General features: G+C 37.9%; 1 protein-coding gene across 1 annotated transcript in view; it reads right to left on the bottom strand.

Annotated features, from left to right (window-relative positions):
* The window catches only part of PDE11A (phosphodiesterase 11A), a 134,655-nt gene that overhangs the window by 57,273 nt on the left and 57,655 nt on the right, over window positions 1-19,727 (bottom strand). Inside the window, exons 4-10 of the mRNA XM_075756561.1 lie at window positions 19,010-19,150; window positions 14,259-14,323; window positions 10,212-10,347; window positions 7,659-7,734; window positions 6,110-6,177; window positions 5,654-5,746; window positions 2,184-2,234 (exon numbers count right to left, since the gene is read on the bottom strand). Coding sequence (XP_075612676.1) covers window positions 2,184-2,234; window positions 5,654-5,746; window positions 6,110-6,177; window positions 7,659-7,734; window positions 10,212-10,347; window positions 14,259-14,323; window positions 19,010-19,150 — 630 coding nt within the window. The remainder of the gene's footprint in view (window positions 1-2,183; window positions 2,235-5,653; window positions 5,747-6,109; window positions 6,178-7,658; window positions 7,735-10,211; window positions 10,348-14,258; window positions 14,324-19,009; window positions 19,151-19,727) is intronic.

Here is a 19,727-nt window from a genome sequence, read left to right as displayed (position 1 = left end):
AACACAGGGCTTATACAAAATATAACAATATAATGAACAGAGAAAAGAGCACTGATTTCAGGGTAGGATGCCCCAGGAGACCTTGGCAGGCAGAATGGCTGCCAGAGCTCTGCAAGGGGGGAGACGGGAGCAATTTCATCCCACAGATGGATTGCCCTCTCTGGGGATGAGCTCTGTTGAAGGCCCGCAAGACATGCTGGTCTTCTCTGGGTTTTGGTTGGTTTGTTTTGTTTACAACCAGTAGTGTAATGCATTAACAAAGACTACCTAGCGCTCATTTTGTCAGGAATTGAAAGTGAGACAACTGGATATAGGAAAAGAAAGATTTTTCTGAAAAAAGTATCTCGGCTTAGTTTAAGCATGGCTTGGTAATATTCCTCATTTTCTCATCTATGTTCTTTAGATAAATTTATCTATCAGGGCTATTAGTGAATAATTTTTTTTCATTTCCCTTTATCTTATCAATAACCATTAAACGGATAGTTACATGCCTTCAAGGTAAATGGATAATGACAAGACATTCCTTACTTGGAGACCGGCAAATCTATTAATGAAGACACCTGGGAAAACAAGTAGACAAGCTCCTCATCACACTGGTGTCTAAGTCCAAAGAGTAACATAGTAGGCTTTTATTTCAGCTACACAGACCATGATGGAGAATTGTCTTTCAATGGCTGACAGCAACCAAGAAGTATGGCCTTCTTGTATGTAGAAAGATATTGGTTGAATCCTGACAGTCACAGAAGCTGTATTACAGGTGCTTATTCTAAGGTAAACCAAAGTACACAACACAAAAAAAATTATAGGTCCTTTATCCCATCCCTTTTTTTCCCTCCTCTCACAGTATTCAGTGTTCTTTTTGCTGAACATAAGATACAACTTATTAAGCCACAAAAGTATTTTCTGCTGGCTGCAGTGTCAGAACGATCTTCAAGCATGTTTGATTCCAGCAACAATTCAGCGATCTAATCTTCATCTTACAAAAGGGTGGGTAACTGCACCAATAACTACAATAGAGGGAGAATATTACACCCTTATCACCAGGTATTGGCACAGAATTTTAAGGCACAGCCATCATTTGGGCAATAGTCTACAGACTAATTAATTAACTAACAATAACTGCCCTTCCTCAACCCAGGTAACTCATTAGTATAAGCTCTGCTAAGTCACCCACTGCTGCTGCCTTCCACCACAACCATCCCCATGATCCAGAGATCAGGCTGCAGCCAGCCAGCCAAGTGTCAAAACAACCAAACTGCTATTTTTCAGCCAGACAGGTGCCAGAGAGCCACAGCAGGGAATGCCAGCAGTGGAGGGTCACAACAGTCCAGATCTCCTTCCCAGACCTCGTCACAGTCTCCAATGCATTTTGCGTACAGGAAACCAACACTGATACCTACTCACAAGAGCCTCCCAAGCAGCTTTGAGGAGCCCTCTACAACGCTGATTCCTCAATAGCCAAGAAAAGTGCCATCAAGTTTCCGTCACATTTCCTCTAGCAGAAAATAACAAACGAACCCTATCACAAAAGTAGCTCTGGAGTGCTGGCAGTGATGAAGGAGCAAGGTCGCTGTTCCCACTACACTCTACCCCTTGGCAAGGCAGGTTTCAGTGAGAACACAAAACTATCGGTCCCTAGTAATGCTACGTTCAGCACACATCACTTTCCAGTTCTGCCCAGGGTGCTTACAGAAGTTAGAAGAGGATTTCTCACCTTCATGTCCAGCCTTCTGAGCCTATGCAGAGTCTTGATAGTGAATGCACTGCTTTTTTTAGTACACAGGACAGCTTCCATACTATAAGCGTGTAAAGTCTTCAGTTGCTCTCATTTTCACTCATCTCTTCCTCACCTCCCACGGTGGTATGACTTCCCTATGGTGGTTCTTGCTGAGGAGGCCACCCAACCCACGCTGACGCGCAGTTCCAGCAGCTGGTGCTGGGACAACGGTATTGTGCTGCTGTGGACCCATCACTGCAGGTCTTTATCCTTTGAAAGATTTTTTTTCCACCTTACCTGCCTAACAGCCTAACATGTAATACATCCTAACATGTAATACATCCTTTGTAGATCATTCTTAGTTATGATTTTCTGCTTTTGATGTAAGGCTTTTATCTCAGATAATCTACATCTATTTTAATGTACTGTTATATTTTCAGAAATAACTAAAAACTTAAATCCTTACCTTAAATTTATCAACTTCTGCCTTCGAACATGTTGCATGATAAGATAACACCTGCCCCAGAACAAAAGATTAAAAACATTTTTGTAGACTTGACAAGTAGAAATAATAGGGCTCTGTACTACAGTCTAATCAATGATGTTTAAAACAAATTTAATTAATATTTATGCATGGTAATTCAGTTCTGAATGTCAGCATATAATAACTAATGGCTGGTTATCAGGTACACATTTGGCATTTATGTTGCAGGGAATTTTATAGGGAATCATGGACAGTAAGTAATTCAATATTATAAGCATTCCTACATTATTCTCCTGGAGTTCTACAATTAAAAGACAAAGAATTTAATGTAAAAATAACAGATTTATAGACTTTAAATAATGCCTTTTGCTATACTGTAAAGCTTTAATGCCTTTGCTAGTGGCACATCACTGCATGCAAATTAGCACCTCTATGCTATGCCTGACATTCTCTTCAATACCATTCTGAAGATGAAAGCATTAAATGTAACGCACAGAGTACTGCACACCTCCTCCTATTACCTGTAAGTGTGCATACTTTTACATGGAATACATTATGTCCTTATATGACGATACTAACATTGAAGAAGCACTCCAGAAGGTGCAAGAGCCACATCCTGTGTACTGCACCCACCGAGGTCTGACTGCGTGGGATGAGGCGCTGGGGTCCATGAGGGAGCTCATGAGCCAGAGCACTCCCAGCAAGGACAGGTCCTCCTCACCACACAGCAACACCCAATCTGCTTATGTGCTAAAGCTTTGATATACATTTCTCATTTTGAAATTGTTTTCATCTATGAATGTCTCTGTTACTCATACAAACACTCAAACTCTCTCTCAAATGCCCTTGGCTTTCAATACCTTGTGGCAATAAGTCCCAAGATGTTTTTACTCATATCAATTTTAGAGGTGTCATCTTTTACAGTAACAGGAAATCATTCCTGCACTATAAAAGAATAAATAACAAACACTAATTTATTTTGTCCCACGTTTTGCTTTTTATAACTATACATCATGTCCTTCCTCAAATTGTATCTATTTTTCTGTCCAAACATGTCATAGCTTCTCTCCAAAATCTGTAAGATTAGTAAAATTATGTCTTCTGCTATGACAGATTACACTTAATACCAAAATTCTCATCAAGCTTCTCCTGTATCTGCATTCATTATATCCCTCTGGATATTTATAGTCTTCCTTAATATTGGTTACTCTAATCTTTTAATCATTTGCACATTTTGCATCCTCAGTATATAAGATAGCATTTAGCCTGGTTTTGAACCATATGGCATCCTACTGTCAACCTTTCTCCATAATTTATTTACATTTTGGTCTTCTGTTTATTAGTCAATCTTACAAGAATTCTATATAAAAACGTATTTGTATATCAAGATAAGAATTTTATCATGGTATATATCAAATTGATTTATTTTACATCTGATATCAAAGTTATTTGAAAATGCCACTCATTGCCATTCTAGCCAAATACATAAATACCAATAAAGTATTCTATCATTGAAAAATGGATTCATAGTCCTTCAGCATATACCATTCTTTTGTTCAGTACTATTCTGCTGCATCTTCAATCACTTTACACAAATATTATCATGCATTGTAGCTCATTTATAGAAAGAATTACTCTTCACTGAAGCATAGTGGCCATTTATCAAACCTATAATCTACATTCAAGCTATATGGCTATTTGTCTTTTTTAGATCAAAAAAAGCAGATGATATTTTAAACCAAGAAATTCAAATTTCCTTGATTTCAGTAGTAACTAACAAACTTATATGTAAACTTTCATACCTATGTATCTGAGTGCAATATCTGGCACTGCTTGTTTTTCCTGCCAAGAGTAGTGTTCATTCTAAGCTGTAATATTGCACAAATATCTGGGGCATATGTGGGCTTACAGTAATTCATGACTATGATATGTTAAGAATAAGGAATCTTGCAGGCAGCCTGAAAAGGCAAGTTTTTAACTTTTCCTCCTACGTGAATACATATACAGAAATAATAAAAAAGCCACTTATGCTTAGAGTGTTTTCTAACACGAGCAGTCCTATTGACTTCAAAAAGCCTTAGCACGCCTACATGCTTTACAGGATAGATCCCCACTACACAGATACACATCTGCAACTCTGAAATGAAGAAAAAAATATGCCATCTTTGTAACAATTCAGTTCGGTTTGATTTTTGTTTTAACAGAGAGAAATTCATATCTCAATCAGGCCAATGCTTTTTTTGTGGTTCTTATTGTAATTGTATTGGTGGGTACTGCATAAACTCAAAGGAGTCACACAGTTAAAGGGAGCACACATGAGGGACAGCTAGATCATTCTCTTCTCTTATCAGATGTGAAATATAGAACAATACTGAAATCTTAGCGACATTACCCTTTCATTGGAGGATGTTTTAAGATCAGTTTTGCGTAATGCTTTTTAAAAAATCTTAAATTTCATTCAAACTATTCTTAATTATCTTTTTAGTAGGAATAATGTAAATTTGCAGAGCTATCCTCAAAACTCCAAGCTTTGCTCTCACTGAGATTATTTTTAATGTGATGTTTAAAATCTCCAGAATATAATAAAGAATAGCGCTTTATTGTTGAAGCAGCTTATAGGCGTTTAAATAATCATCATAATAATATTTTTTAAAATGTTCTGGTTTACAGTTTGTTTTACAGGAGCTGGTAGATTTCATTCTTCAGGAATGGGGGGAGGGTGTATGTGTGCATGTGCAGAAACAGGAAGAGAAATTCCTACAAAGGCAACGGGCAAAAAAAAACCAACCAGAAAATTCGCTATCAGTTAAGCTACTCTACATGTATTTTATAGAATGATGTGATGTGTTGGAGTGCCAGGACCTTGCATTATGTATTGGCTTTGACCCACAGCAGACCTCTTACTGAGCTGCCAGCCATTCTGCTTTGACTTTATTCTTTCAAGGCATATATCCGATAAGGGTTCAGCAGATGTTGCTTTTGATACTAAAACCCCCTATTATGATAACTTTTTTCAAATTTGTCCTATTCACAGTATGTTTCACTTAAACCAACACTAGAAAAACAATGACAAGCTATCTAAAATATGAAATTCTAAGGAATTTTAAATTACTGAGGGACAAGAAAATACATATAACACCTAGATTAAATTCCTATACTTACACCTCTAAGAAACTAGATTCTCCATCAGCACTGTTCTCCCTTCTAATGTAAAAAATGTAGGCATCAAATGAGATATCCAGGTTCAAAATTACTTAAGCTGTTCATGAGCTCCACAGCTAAGGGTACCTGGAGAAAGTTTTCCGTCAGCATTACCTTAATAAGACAACACTCTAAGGTGCAGAGAGGTAGATATAGAAAATAATGCTAACTACAATAAATTCAGAAGCAGTATGTTCCTTTACTTGCAACACTTATAAGCAAGAAAACGTTGCATTAAGGTGTACACATACATCAAGAGCCACAGACTGTTTTGCCCAGGATTTCTTCACTTGGTCATACATAATTGTGTTGTTGATGCCCAGGCCGCAAAAAATAACGAAAGCCTAAAATTAAAAAAGAAAAGAAAGTAAATTATAATTCAATTATAATACAAACACAAAGATGAATGCTGGCTTAATTATGAAAAGGAATTGCATGAAAATATTAGGAATAATCATGCTTAGAGAGGCTATCTTGAGAATGCAAGTAAGTCAGTGGCCTCAACAAGATGAGAAAGATCAGATGCAAGAAACTTATTTTAATTAGCATGCAACCTTATTAAGTGAGGAGTTCTGAGAACTAATGTCAAACCACAAATACAGACAACATTCTTCCCCCCTCCCCAGAGTAGCTGAAGCAGCATTACCCAGGAATATCAAATCCTGCTGAAAAAGTATGTTATTGCTACAAAATTGAATGCCTCTTACTTCAAACAGTCGCTGGTCAGCATCATCAAAGGGTTTCCCATCAAGCCTGTTCAACACTTGAGCTACCCCTTTAGAAAGAGTTAATATGAATTATAATCTTCATTCATTAATTCACAACACAATATTTTATTAATTGGTAACATTTAAAATATATCTTTCAAACTGAAAAGCAAAACTGCAAATATTTATTCTGAAAATCATTAAACAGACATAAACATGTCAAAGTATATTTGGTTTGATACCACAACTCCGTTTATTACTTTCAACTGTTATTCTCTACTCTCCAAGTATAATATTGCAAACCTTAAAGTTACTCGCAAAGTTTTTCACAAAAGGTTAAAGACCTCTTTGGGAAAGAACTCAAGCACTTTGCTAGCAGCAATCATGTAAGTTGTCCTATCAATTTGGAGTTACTAATAAAATTTGTTTGACCAGTACCTTCATTCCTAAAATCTTAGTGGGTTTAGCATCACCTGGGTATACAAGTCCTTTTTTTTTTTTCTTCATCACTGGTCCATAAATCTATTGAACCAATGAAAAAAAATGTAATTTCCTTAAACCACTTGAGAAAGAAAGTGTTCAAAGTTCTTGGTTCTAGCTGAACTAATACTGAGTTCTACTGCAACAAACCGTTTATATTTTGTTTAGCTACAATATGCCCTTAGAAAAATACTGTAAGAGCTATCACCAGTCAAGGGTTCAGTTTCTTTCTACTTCAAGGTAATACGCACTTCACAACAAACAATGAGCCATATTTTTAAGAGACTCAATTCCTACATCATCTCTGCTGAATAAGCTCAAAGATCCTGATCCTGCATGGCACCAAACGCCTACAGCAATACACTACTGATCTTAGCTCTCACTGACAGCCACAACACACAGGGACGTAAATCTTGCCCTGCTGGTTTAAATTGCTATAGCTTTGACTTGAATTCTTCTGTGGAAAGTTACCAGAGGAATCTGGCACTGTTTTTACAAATGGTGCTCCTTTACGTGCCAAAAGCAGGTAAAAACACAGGACCAATTGCAGGTGTATCATAGCTGAGAAGCATCCTATCAAACAAGCAATAAAACCCTGTCACATCCTGCTCCAGCACACACCACTGCCACAGGCAACTCTGACAGCTGCACAGCCTCTCTGCTAAGTCTTCCCTGGCTGTGTAGCTTACCATTAAAGAAGGAAATGACCACTTTGCTGGACTGCAGAAACAGTTGCCTGAGTTGTGTACTAAAAAAGGAGACCCAAGAAAAGTATCAAAGCATATGACACATTTTTCCCTAATATCATTAGATTTTCTGTTTTCATCTCATTAGTCTTCAAGTTTCAATACAATATATAACTTAACAATGATACAATGGGAAAGCTGAAAAAGTCCATACAGTATCCAAGTCAAAACATCCCTTCTTGGATACTTAGCATGCATCCTAGGTACCGTAACTTCTTAACAATATTCAGCTGGGAAAAAGAAGAAAAAGGAACATAGAATTAAAAAGACAGAATTAAATTTACATTAGCACAAAAATGACACAGCTATGAGGAAGGTCTTACCGATTATTTGGTGGTTGCTATTCCATATAGGGACACACAGAACAGACCTTATGTGAAAGCCAGAAATCTGGTCAGCCTGCAATGTAGAAATGACAGCTTCCATTAGCAGTAGGTACCATTTGCAGCCTTCTACATTCTAGGAATAGGAATGTCAAGGAGTAAGTTTACATTTACAAATGTCATTCCACATGGATCAGCTCTCAGAAAAAAAATTCTGCTGAAAGCTCATTCACAGTAAGATTAGCCAAAAGTCACAAGGATTATTCTAAAAATTGCCACACACACCCCCACCCCCCCCCCCCAAACATCACCATCTTTGCCACAGAAAGCTTACACTATTTGAATTTGATTTGGAATTAAAGACAAACTGTAATTGAGGCAATGTCCAGACAATTCCTGGATTACTTACACTGATAAATTAGTAGAGACAACCTCCATTGAATAAGTGTGCCTTAGAAATACTCTTCCCAATTGTCAAACTGAAACTGGATTTAGCAAAGCAGTTATAAAAGGGGGCTTACAGGAAATACACATTTTCAGAAGACAGACAAGAGTAAGCAGGGAATTGTGCAGAAGTGCAAGCTAGGAAGAAATGGAAGGATGAGGTCAAACCCAAGATTTTAGATTTTTCTATGTAGGTTTAATTGGTCCTGTGGTTCTCAAGACAATTTTCTGCCTCATTTATTGTTTTCTGTCTAATATAGTATAAAACTTTGCAATTTGTTATATGTGTCACTAATTCTCTTTTCTATGGTTAATAAGCTTTATCCTTTAGAGTCATTGCTGCAAAATCTGAAGAAAATATTTTTTCAAAAGAGGTTAGAGTGGGATGAGCCCACTCATAGGAGATCAGGAGATGTTCTCTTACTAAAACTGCCAGTGCTACAGGCAATCTGTAATAGCAGAAAAGTAAAAGACCTGCAATAATTCGTATACTGGAGGTAGAATGGGATCACTGGTCTCCTAGGTAGCAAAAGATATAACTCCGGTTTTACGAGAGTACTACTTATTTGTACATATTCAGAACTCATCTCTGAAATCAGTGTGGAGTGCCACCTAAAACCCATGGAAGTGGTGGAACAATTGCCCCAGATGTATAACTTAAAATGAACTCTGTGAAAATACTTTGGCATTCCATTGTCAGTGAATGAGTTGAAAAATTTAGCATCAACATTTGAAAATGACAGTTAGTGCACTGGGAGAAAAAAGAGACCGTTTTTAATAGAAGCAGAGAACAGAATATCTGTTTGTAAGTACAAATGTATGTTTGATTCTATCTAAGTCACAAGGGGTAAAATGTTCTTACTGTACTTGACTGACTGTAGAAATGATGGATTTTAACAACTGAATTTAAGAATTAAATTTTCATAGGAACCTACCAACAGAAAATAATGACTGCCCTTTACATTAAGCGTTTTCTTCTTCTCTATATAAATTGGCCAATGGCTCTACCTTGGAAAGGACTAACTGTGAAACAAATAAAAGACAGCTGAATTATTCAGGACATGATATATTAAAAGTACAAATGCAAACATATGAAGGATTGGTATACTTTATTTTAGCCTATCTGTTTGGCCCCAGGCATTAGACCAGAAATAGACCCCAGGCATTAAGGGTACTTTTTTGAAATTCTGAACAAATTAGCATCAACACCATTTTCTTGCACACTTTTACAGCAGTCTCCTTTTATTTTTCTTGTTTTGAAAAATTCTGCTGGTTTGAGAAATAATCCCTTTAAGGACATATGGAATAAAACTGGAACCAAGCAAACTCTCAACATGAAATACTTCCAAGCACACTTATTGTGGTAATACAGTTTGGCAAGCTTGCTGACCAAAGCTGTCCACTGATTAATGTGCTGCCCAACTGCTGGCCAAGTCCCCTGTAGTAATACTGTTTCACTGGATAGAATTCAGCGAAGATTTTGTCCTTCCATATGCTCTCATTTTTTTAGGTGTTAAGTATACATTTTTATCTGCATCTACACCTTCCTGACTGAGGCTGGAATTAATACCTTAAGATACATAAACAACTTCTAATAAAAGTGATATGTACCTTGAAGAAATAACTAATCCAGTGTGTATATTTTAATAGTGCAAATTAAAATGTTAGTTGGTTAAGTTAGATCACAAACAACATTTGTCTCTGTAGACACCGGTTCTGTTTACACTCTGTCTGTACAGTCCCAGTCACTCCAACAACTAACAACGATGGTGCTGCTAACACTGAACACCAACAGCAGAATTTTCAGCAATAAAAATCAGTTTGCATAAATATCAAAGCACTTGATAGAGGAAGGTGTCACTTAGAAAAAAAGAAGAATCATGGACAGACAAAGTAACTGCCTACGGTCATACATTAATTCAGTGACCTGTATTCACTGTATAAAGCCATGTCAATGCTAACAGATCAGGAGGAGGACAATCTGGATAGAAAATCTAATTCAAAAATACATATTCACCTTTTACAGCCATGATAATATGATAAAATTGTATTATATTAGTTGCAATGCCAAAAGTGTGATGTATATTTACATTTCTAAAAATCTCTTACTTCAGCATCAAAGCGAGGATCCTGATAGGCATCACTGATGTTCACTGGGAGACCCGTGGAAGCTACGAGTTCAGCAATGCTATTATTTATTAGCCAGTCAGAATAAGATGATGATTTCTCCACACTTTCTTTGAAACTATCAAAAGGCATAACAAGGGAAGGATACAGTCAACATTGCTTGAAAGTCCAACATGTCTTACACGAATATTCATAGGAACAGCAGAACCATTCTCCAAAAAAAGGATGCACAGTGAAATGCTTGGAAGACTCAAAGTGAATGCATTGATTTTCTGGAGACTAATTCAACTAAGTCACTCATTTGAAAGAAAAAACCTCAATGTTCTTAAACAACTATAAAGATAATAATGATTTACACAAATAAATCAAAGTGTATCAACTTTCATTTGGGATAAGAATTTTGAGTGACTGTAATAAATGTTATGCGTATACTTTCACAGGAACCTGTACAGAAATATAATGTTTTTTGACCTAAGTAGAAAATTCACATTTATAATTTAAAATGTGTTTCAGGACATCAATACTTGAGAAACAAAAAAATCTTTAAGGATAAGAATCTAATTTCAAATGCATAGCTCCCAGTTCATACCTTAAAAATCTGGGTGATATTATCATTATAATGTAAGACACTTTAAATCAGGACTGGATTATGGGTGTCAAGCATTAAGCAGCAAATGAATTCAAGTAAAAGAAACAAGATATAAATTCAGGAAGAAGTTTTAAAAGTATGTTCTACTATGTTGTCTCCTTTCCTAGCAAGTGCTTTACAATCTACACTCTGGAAGAGAGGCACTCAACTTTCACTAGGAGAAAATATCAATGCTTAATTCTAATGTAAATCACAGCCAGCTGGTTCTCTCTCCATCCTCAGCAGCTCAGAACACTCAGAAGCTACTCTCAAAATCACAAGCAACAATTTTCTCCAAACCGTGCAAAGTCGTGATTGATTCCTGCTGGACTGATGCAGGCAGCTGCATGCCACCATCTCCCTGTCTTGCCCACGCACTGGCAGGAGCACTGCAGGCCAGGCAGGAGAGTAAACCCAGCTCGAGAGCACCGAGCAGTGCTGCAGGCTCCCCTTATGCAGCTGCTTGCCTTGCTATCTTCTTCAAAGCCTCCCTGACAGGGATGGCAGAAAGTACAGTAGGGAAGTAGTACAGCCAAAATCACGGGTACTTTCAATCCTCTCTAAACAGTGAGATGAACCCTTCTGGCTCCTAGGACTAGAAGGGCAGAAAGATGCCTTAAGCAGCATAAAAATACTGCAAGGAATGAGATGATACCTGAGTGCACATCGTCATCCCAGGGACAGTGGTGGTGAAACAGCGGCAGCAGGGATTTCAGCACTTTCTCTCTACCAGCCCAACTGGGAGGGAGCATAGATATTTTCTTCCATGCAACCCACATTCTGACTCAGCTGACCTTTCCACTACCACTGGTTCTCAGGTTAGAGAGGTGTAATCTCAGTTACATCATCTGCCAGGATAACTTCCTCTGTGCAGGAAAGGCACAGCCCACAGCACCTTCCCTCGGGGTCATTTTCATCCAGAATAAATCAGAATAAAACCCTCAAGGCTTGTGAGATTTATGTAATCATTATTCAAAGGGAGAGAAAATTTAGGAGACTTGGCAAACCTGTACTCCAGGAACAAAATGACTGACAAAAAGGAGAACATCAGTGTGCCATTATGGATAATAAACAAACTTGACCATGGTGCGTGCTGGAAAATGGCAAACTGAACAGATAAATGCAAGTGTCCTCTTGCAAGGTATTTCTTTACAATCAACAGCAAAGTAAATTGAGGTGAGTATTCATTATAATATTTAGGGACTGAACAGGTGAACTGCTATTAGCCAGATGTAAGAAGGGCAAAAGAAAAGCCAATTTCTTTTAAAACTGTGTGAGAAAGTATGTTAGGACATGAAAAGTTATATTGTCCTTGGAGCTTTTCTTTCAGATAAAACGTATAACTAGAACTGTTGTCAGCCTATAATCTCTTTGGATTTCCACTAAAATTTCAAAGAAATAATATTTATCTTCACTGGTGTGATGATGAATAAACTCATCTTGCCTTTTTTTTTCCCCACATGAAACATCTCATGACTTTACATCAGCTAGGGCTGCAGAATGTAAAATGAAAAGGGCAAAACTCACTAGAAAAATGCTCAAATGTCAAGGGCTCGCGGCATTGTTCTGTATCCTAACTAACCTTTATTTTCCTTCTATAGTGCCAATAACTCAAGCTGTGCCTGTGCTAGATCCAAATGTGACATCATATCTGCCAGTCTAACCTTGGTCTTTGTAAAACCAACTTCACTCTCCACTGGATGAAAAATGAAAGAAAGAGCAATAAATCTTTATATTATGATGCACAGAAATATACCTTTATAAATCTTATAAAGACTAGCTAGGAGGTTGCATGTTTTTATTCACATCATCTCAGACTAAAGGTAAAATAATCTTGACTTGACTACATGCAGAGCAGGCTACTACAAATTTCTTTTTGGTAACATGCTAATATAACTATGGTAACAAGAAATGAGCCAGCTTGGTTATCTTGACACCACTCTACATTGTTTTGACTTATCTGGCTACAGATCAAGTTTGAGAAAAACACGAGTAACAACCACATCCCTTGATTCATACTCCTGTCCCTGAACAAAAGGAATGCATTTTCATTAATTTAAATGACCTAGGAAAGACCAACTGCTACTCTGAAGCTCTTTGTCAAAAACAGTAACTTGTGATTCCCAGATGAATCAGCAGCTTATTTATTCATATTTAAACCTTCCTATTTTTTATTACTTGTTTTCCTTTCCCATTTGTCTCACCATTCCCATCTCTCAACTAGTGGATAGGGCATGGAAGAGATCTAGCTTCTACCATCTTTCTGTGTGGCCCTGGACTCTGCTGCCAGCTTGTGTATCTTAAAAATAACACTACCCATTTTTGTAACGCTGTGAGATCAATCCATGAAAAACATTAAGAATTACAACCTGTCGTAATCTGGAGTACAACGTTCACATTCACCTTAAAGTGGTAGCTTCTTACCACACTAGAGGTGAAGAAATAAAGCACGAAGAAAGGCAAATTACCCAAAAATATTTTAAAAGCTGCTTAAAGGGCTTAAATATGGCAAAGCACAAAGTAATCTTCAATTTGCTAAGCTATAAATAGCAAGTTGGACAGAAGGCTAGGTTTATCATTATGGCAGGTATTTGACATGGAAAATTCTAATTCAGTCAGTATGTATTGATTTGCAGAAAATATGCAGAATAATCACTGAGTTTGGGCCCTGAAGGATGGGAGAAACGTTCTCACAATAGCCCTGAATCTTCATCCACTTGGTTGGTATGCAGGACACTATGTGAACTGTTACTAGTTGTATTATCTTGTAGGAATTAATACAGTAATCCAACATGGATAAAAAGCTCTCTCTATTGCTACTTACAATTAGCCCTTTATCGATGTTTAAATACAGATCCTACTAAGCAAAATATATACTTTTATTGTGACTGGGCTCCCAAACAAGATTTAGTCACAGGAACACAATTTCTAGGAAATACATGTTCTCTGAGGTTTTTAGGCTTTCCAGCCTGACAACAAGAGCAGAAATAAATTTTTATTGGAAATCTTTCAACACAACTGTAAGGAGGCATTTTGTAAGAGGTCAACAATCTAAACTAATTTTGCAATTTTTACTTCAGTAGTAACTATGCAAAACAACATTTGTCTGTTCTCCAGAAGTTCAACAACAAGTAGTCAGTTATTTCCTGGTTTCTTCTCTGAGACAATGTTAGCACATATATATACACACACATATATATATAATTACAGGCACATTATATTCATTCAAGCAAGTCTCCATTTGAAGCAAGCAGGAGGCTTGCCTGAGTAAAAACTGTAGGCTCACTCTCTTCAATCAAATCTACCCAAAGTTCCATAAGAAAATAAAACTGTGATCAAGCAAATTTAAAACTATGTGAAAAATAAAGTAATCCATTATCATAGAAGACATGAGCACTAACCTGTTGTCAGTATCAGCACTGCATTTTGGAGATAACAATTCAAAGGACTTTGTAAATTTCACCACCTGTCACAAAAAAAAAGTAACTTAAAATTGTTACTAAGATGAATAAATATGTGAGGAAACAGTAATATAAGGTTCCCATATTTAAACCATATTTTTATCCAATGGTCTTAGAATAAAAATTCAATCTGTATTCCCCCAATGTTTGAAATACACACTGTGCACAGTTCACTAACAAACAACAAAATCAAATGATATCTTTAGATTCCTTCATGAAACTATTTTCTGCAACAATATATGCTTCCCTTCAAAGGCCTTTGGAACATGAATTATGGAGCTTTATGCAAAACTTTGCGCTTTTTTTTAATATAGGAAAATAAACAGACCCATTTGCACTACCAATTGCAACCAATTTTCCTTGAACATACATGCCAACAGCACATAAGTGAAACTTAAAGAGTGGCTAATGTGACAGAGAACACAGGTAATGTTTTTGGATGCTAGTATGAGTAACCTTCCACTTTGGTTCTGTATGGTAAAAGGTTTTCAAGGGATGCACAAGTGACAATATTTTAGACATGACTTAACATTGAGTTACTCTGTGGAGATCTATTCTGATATATAGGTTAATCCTCCAAAATAGGGGCAAATCAGGAAAATAACTGTTTTGCCACTTGTAAAAATGACCAAGTGGGCGGCAAGATGCTATTCTCCTACTTCAAATTAACCTGAGATTTATGAGTGTTCAGAAAGAGTTTAGGCTTAACTAAATAACTTGGCTGTCCACATTTCAGAATTTGGTCTAGAGAAATGAGAACCCATTGTGTGGTTTGGAAAAAAACCCTCCATGCTCAAAAGGTAGAAATATTATCAAGAGTAGAAAAATGAAGTGAACAATACCACCACAGCCTGCTACTAACACAATGTACTCTTTTGTGAAAAATAAAAATCATATTATACTTGCAAACATAGTGGGATTTCATAAGAATGTAGTAAAACTATATCTTGTAATTATAAAATCAGTATGGGGAGTCTAGAAAGAGAAAATAAACTAGAAACATTAAAGTTCTACAACAGAATATATAAACAAAATACAAACCTTGATCTTGCTTTTATGAAAACTAGTGTAATTTAGGGCATACTCCACTGAAAGTACTTAATTTCTATTAGTTTAAATGAAATGAGAATCATCTCTTTCCTCCAGGAAAGAAAATAATTAGGGTTTTTCTGCCATACACACGAACTTGTGATTCTGTCTCTGATAATCATTTAAACTTGTCACAGCCCAGCAACAAATAATCAATTACAGAGTCAGTGAATCCAAAGATACTTGGATGGAAAAAAGAATTACATTACAAGCAACACTTTTATCCCTCAACTACTTCTAAAATCAGTAGAAAGGAGGATAGTTTGTGTTGAATAGCCTGAAGACACTGAAGGGAGCTACCAATATAAAGGCAGTCACATTTTACTACTAATAACAATAGTCATAAAAACATTAAATATTTTTAAAGAGGCTCTCATACCCTATGAATGGCAGTACTACAAAGTCGCAGTGAAAGCCCCTGTCAAACCTATGCATGACATCCAACTCTTGACAAACACTTTCATATAGCTTACATCCATCCATTCAACTTAATGGAGCTCTGCAATGAAATAATTATTCCTTGGTCAAGTGGACAGAGCAATTGCTAAACCAAAACATACTTCAGTAATGATAAAAGTCCTTTTTCACTTCACCTGCTTAATGCAAAAGCTTCTTCTTATCACAAGAAGAAGTATGTGACTATTTAGACATTTGTACGCAAATGTGTCTTTTCCAATGGATTCTCTGTTACCTCAGGGAAAAATTACTAGGTCAAAATAACAAGAGGACTTATCTTTTCACAGCATTTTCATCATTTAGGAACTGAGACTGGTTCTCATTATTTATTTTGCAAAGTATTAAAGAAACTTGTTAAAATGTGCAAACATAGCTGCCCCCAAACATACCCCTGCCAACACAGCTAGAGCAAGTGGAAAACTCTCAGGAAGGAACAAATCCCATAGAGTAGCGGCCACAAAAAGTAGCTGAGAAATCTCCTTGTGTTGGAGGTTCAGCCCTTACTGTCTTGCTGTTCTTCCATATTAAAATACTGGATTTCACCAAAAAACATTCATGAGACAAGTTCAGAAGCAGACTACTGTGGAGACACTGATTAGATTGCTGTAAAGTTACTGAATACACAGGATGGTCAGCTAACAAAGTCTTGATGAGATTATTTTCATCTGTCATTTCTGAAGGACTGGTAGTGTGATTAAAGATGTAACATGTTACATACTAGAATAGAAACTACACAAGTATTTCAATTTGCTACAATTGAACATTGCAAAATTATGAACAGTGTACAAATATCAACAAAGATGTCTGATAATTATTGATTGGAATGTATGCAGAAAAGGTTAGTTCTAAAAATGAGCATTAAAGATTTGCTTGATGATACTACTGTTTTGGTTCTGAAACTGCTTGCAAGCACCACCCATTTGATAAGTCATTGTGGTGGGCTGACCCTGGCTGAGGGCCAGGTGCCCACCAGAGCCGCTCTATCACTCCCCTCTTTCATTAGACAGGGGAGAAAAAGTACAACAAAAAGCTTATGGGTCGAGATAAGGACAGGGAGAGATCACTCACTAATTATCATCACAAGTAAAAGAGACTGAACTTTGAGAGGGAATTCATCTAATTTATTACTAAGCAAAACAGAGTAGAGGAATGAGAAGTAAAATCAACTCTTAAAATACCTCCCCCCACCCCCCCCATCTTCCTGGGCTCAACTTCACTCCCGGCTTCAACCTCCCCCCCACCCCGCCAGTGGCACAGGGGGACAGGGAATGAGAGTTACAGTCGGTTCATGACACATTGTTTCTGCCACCTCTTCATCCTCGGGGGAAGGACTCCTCTCATCATTCCCCTGCTCCAACACGGAGTCCCTCTCACAGGAAACAGTCATTCACAAACTTCTCCAACATGAGTCTCTCCCACAGGCTACAGTCCTTCATGAACTGCTCCAGCATGGTCTCTTCCACGGGGTGCAGACCTTCGGGAGCAAACTGCTCCAGCGTGCGTCCCCCACAGGGTCACAAGTCCTGCCAGCAAACCTGCTCTGGTGTGGGCTCCTCTCTCCACAGATCCACAGGTCCTGCCAGGAGCTTGCTCCAGCGCGGGCTACCCATGGGCCACAGCCTCCTTCAGGTGCCTCCACCTGCTCCGGCGTGGGGTCCTCCATGGGCTGCAAGTGGAATCTCTACACCCCCTCATCCTCCCTCCATGGGCTGCAGGGGGACAGCCTGCTTCACCATGGTCTTCACGGGGATCTCTGCTCCGGTGCCTGGAGCACCTCCTCCCCCTCCTTCTGCACTGACCTTGGTGTCTGCAGAGTTTCTTACATCTTCTCACTCCTCTCTCTGGTGGCAAAAGCTCCGTTTTTTTTTTTTTTCCTTCTTAAATATGTTATCACAGAGGCACTGATTGGCTTGGCCTTGGCCAGCGGCGGGTCTGTCTTAGAGCCGGCTGGCATTGGCTCTATCAGACACAGGGGAAGCTTCTAGCAGCTTCTCACAGAAGCCACCCCTGTAGCCCCCCCCCCACTACCAAAACCTTGCCATGCAAACCCAACACAGTCATTAGCCTGAAAATATTAGCGAGGTCATAAATTCCAGGTAAATGTAAATGAAGCTACAGACAGGATTTTTCTTTCCTTTTAGTGGCTATACCACGAAAGAAGAGAACTGAGCAAAGAAATATTCAATAACAAATCAGGTAATTTTTCTTTTTTAAGCTGACCACAGGAGCACCTTGCTTCTCAGTTAAGCTGTCCTAGCTGCTCTGTAGTAAGCCCTAATTCCATCACACAGGATCACACCACTGATAGATCCATCAGCAACTTACAGACATGCCATTAAATGCCTTCAAATGACCAGAAGAAATCATAGATGTACCTTTCAGTTTCCATTTGAAAAACTGACTATACTGGTTTTGGTTGGGATAGAGTTAATCTTCTTCATAGTAGCTTGTATGGTGACATGCTTTAGATTTGTGATGAAAACAGCCTTGATAACACAGGGATGTTTTCATTATTGCTGAACAGTACTTATACAGTGTCAAGGCCTTCTCTGTTTCTCACCCTGCTGCTCCAGTGAATAGATTGGGAGGGGACACAGGCAGGACAGCTGACCCCAGCTGACCAAAGGGATATCCCATACCATTTGACATCATGCTCAGCAATAAAAGCTGCAGGAAGGAGGAGGAAGTGGGGCACTTTCAGAGCTATGGCATTTGTCCTCCCACGTAATCGTTACGTGTGATGGAGCCCTGCTTTCCTAGAGATGACGGAACACCTGCCTGCTGATGGGAAGTAGCATATGAATTCCTTATTTTGCTTTGCTTGTGCATATAGCTTTTGCTTTACCTACTGAACTGTCTTTATCTCAACTCAGGAGTTTTTACTCTTCCAATTCCCTTCCCCATCCCACTGGGGTGGAGAAATGAGTGAGAGGCTGTGTGGGGCTTAGCTGCCTACTGAGGTTAAACCATGACAGTGGTGGTGATAAAGATTCAACCTGTACCTAACTTACATTTAAGTATGACGTGCTGGAGGAATACTTGCTGACCAGTACTTACAGATGATACGAAATAGCTTTACCACAATAAAGGCAGCTGCTCCACCAACTCAAATATTAGCCTTCTACAGAATATGCAGCCATACTTACTGGTGATTCGATATCTTCCAGAAGTAATACTGAGCACCGTTCACACTTCAGCAGAGTCTGGGCTCGATGCATAATTTTCTTGACAATTTTCTCTAAGTCAGTCTGTTCCTCAAAGAGGTCATTCACTACTTCCAGTAAAGCCTGCATACAAGGACAGAAAACTCTTGTATTGGTTGTAGAATTAATTAATACATGGAGCATTGCAAAATCAGTCCCAGAGATGAGTAATCCATTGAATCTTCATTCAAATAAAGTTCTTAATGATTATGGCAACAGAATTGTGGTGGGGGGATCTGAAGAAAGTTAAGTATTTCTTAGCTCACAACTGAGCACAATCCAACTCCTAGAAAACAATGGGAATCTTTCAAACTATTTCACTGTGGTACAAAAATGAAACAATGGCTGTAATGCAACTCTCCAAGTACACAGTATGGATTGAGTTACTTGATTTGCTATATTGAATTTGCTGGTGAATTTAAACTCCATTTTATTCATTTATTACCTATTTTGCATGTTCAAAGCTGGGAAGAAACAAACACATCAATACTTCCATAATTCCAATATCACTCTGATCTAGTCTTTACCACTAACAACGTCTGTAAAATACAAGGCTTTAAAATGAAGGGCTTCCCCTCTCATTTCATCAACTTTAAAAATAATAGGCAGCATTCTTTCTTACCATGGGTCCAAAGAAGTGTGCTTTTTTCTTTATTCTGGT

Source organism: Balearica regulorum, chromosome 6 (genome assembly GCF_011004875.1).
Source record: "Balearica regulorum gibbericeps isolate bBalReg1 chromosome 6, bBalReg1.pri, whole genome shotgun sequence".
Taxonomy (NCBI): domain Eukaryota; kingdom Metazoa; phylum Chordata; class Aves; order Gruiformes; family Gruidae; genus Balearica; species Balearica regulorum.
This window is presented reverse-complemented; position numbering and strand designations above follow the sequence as displayed.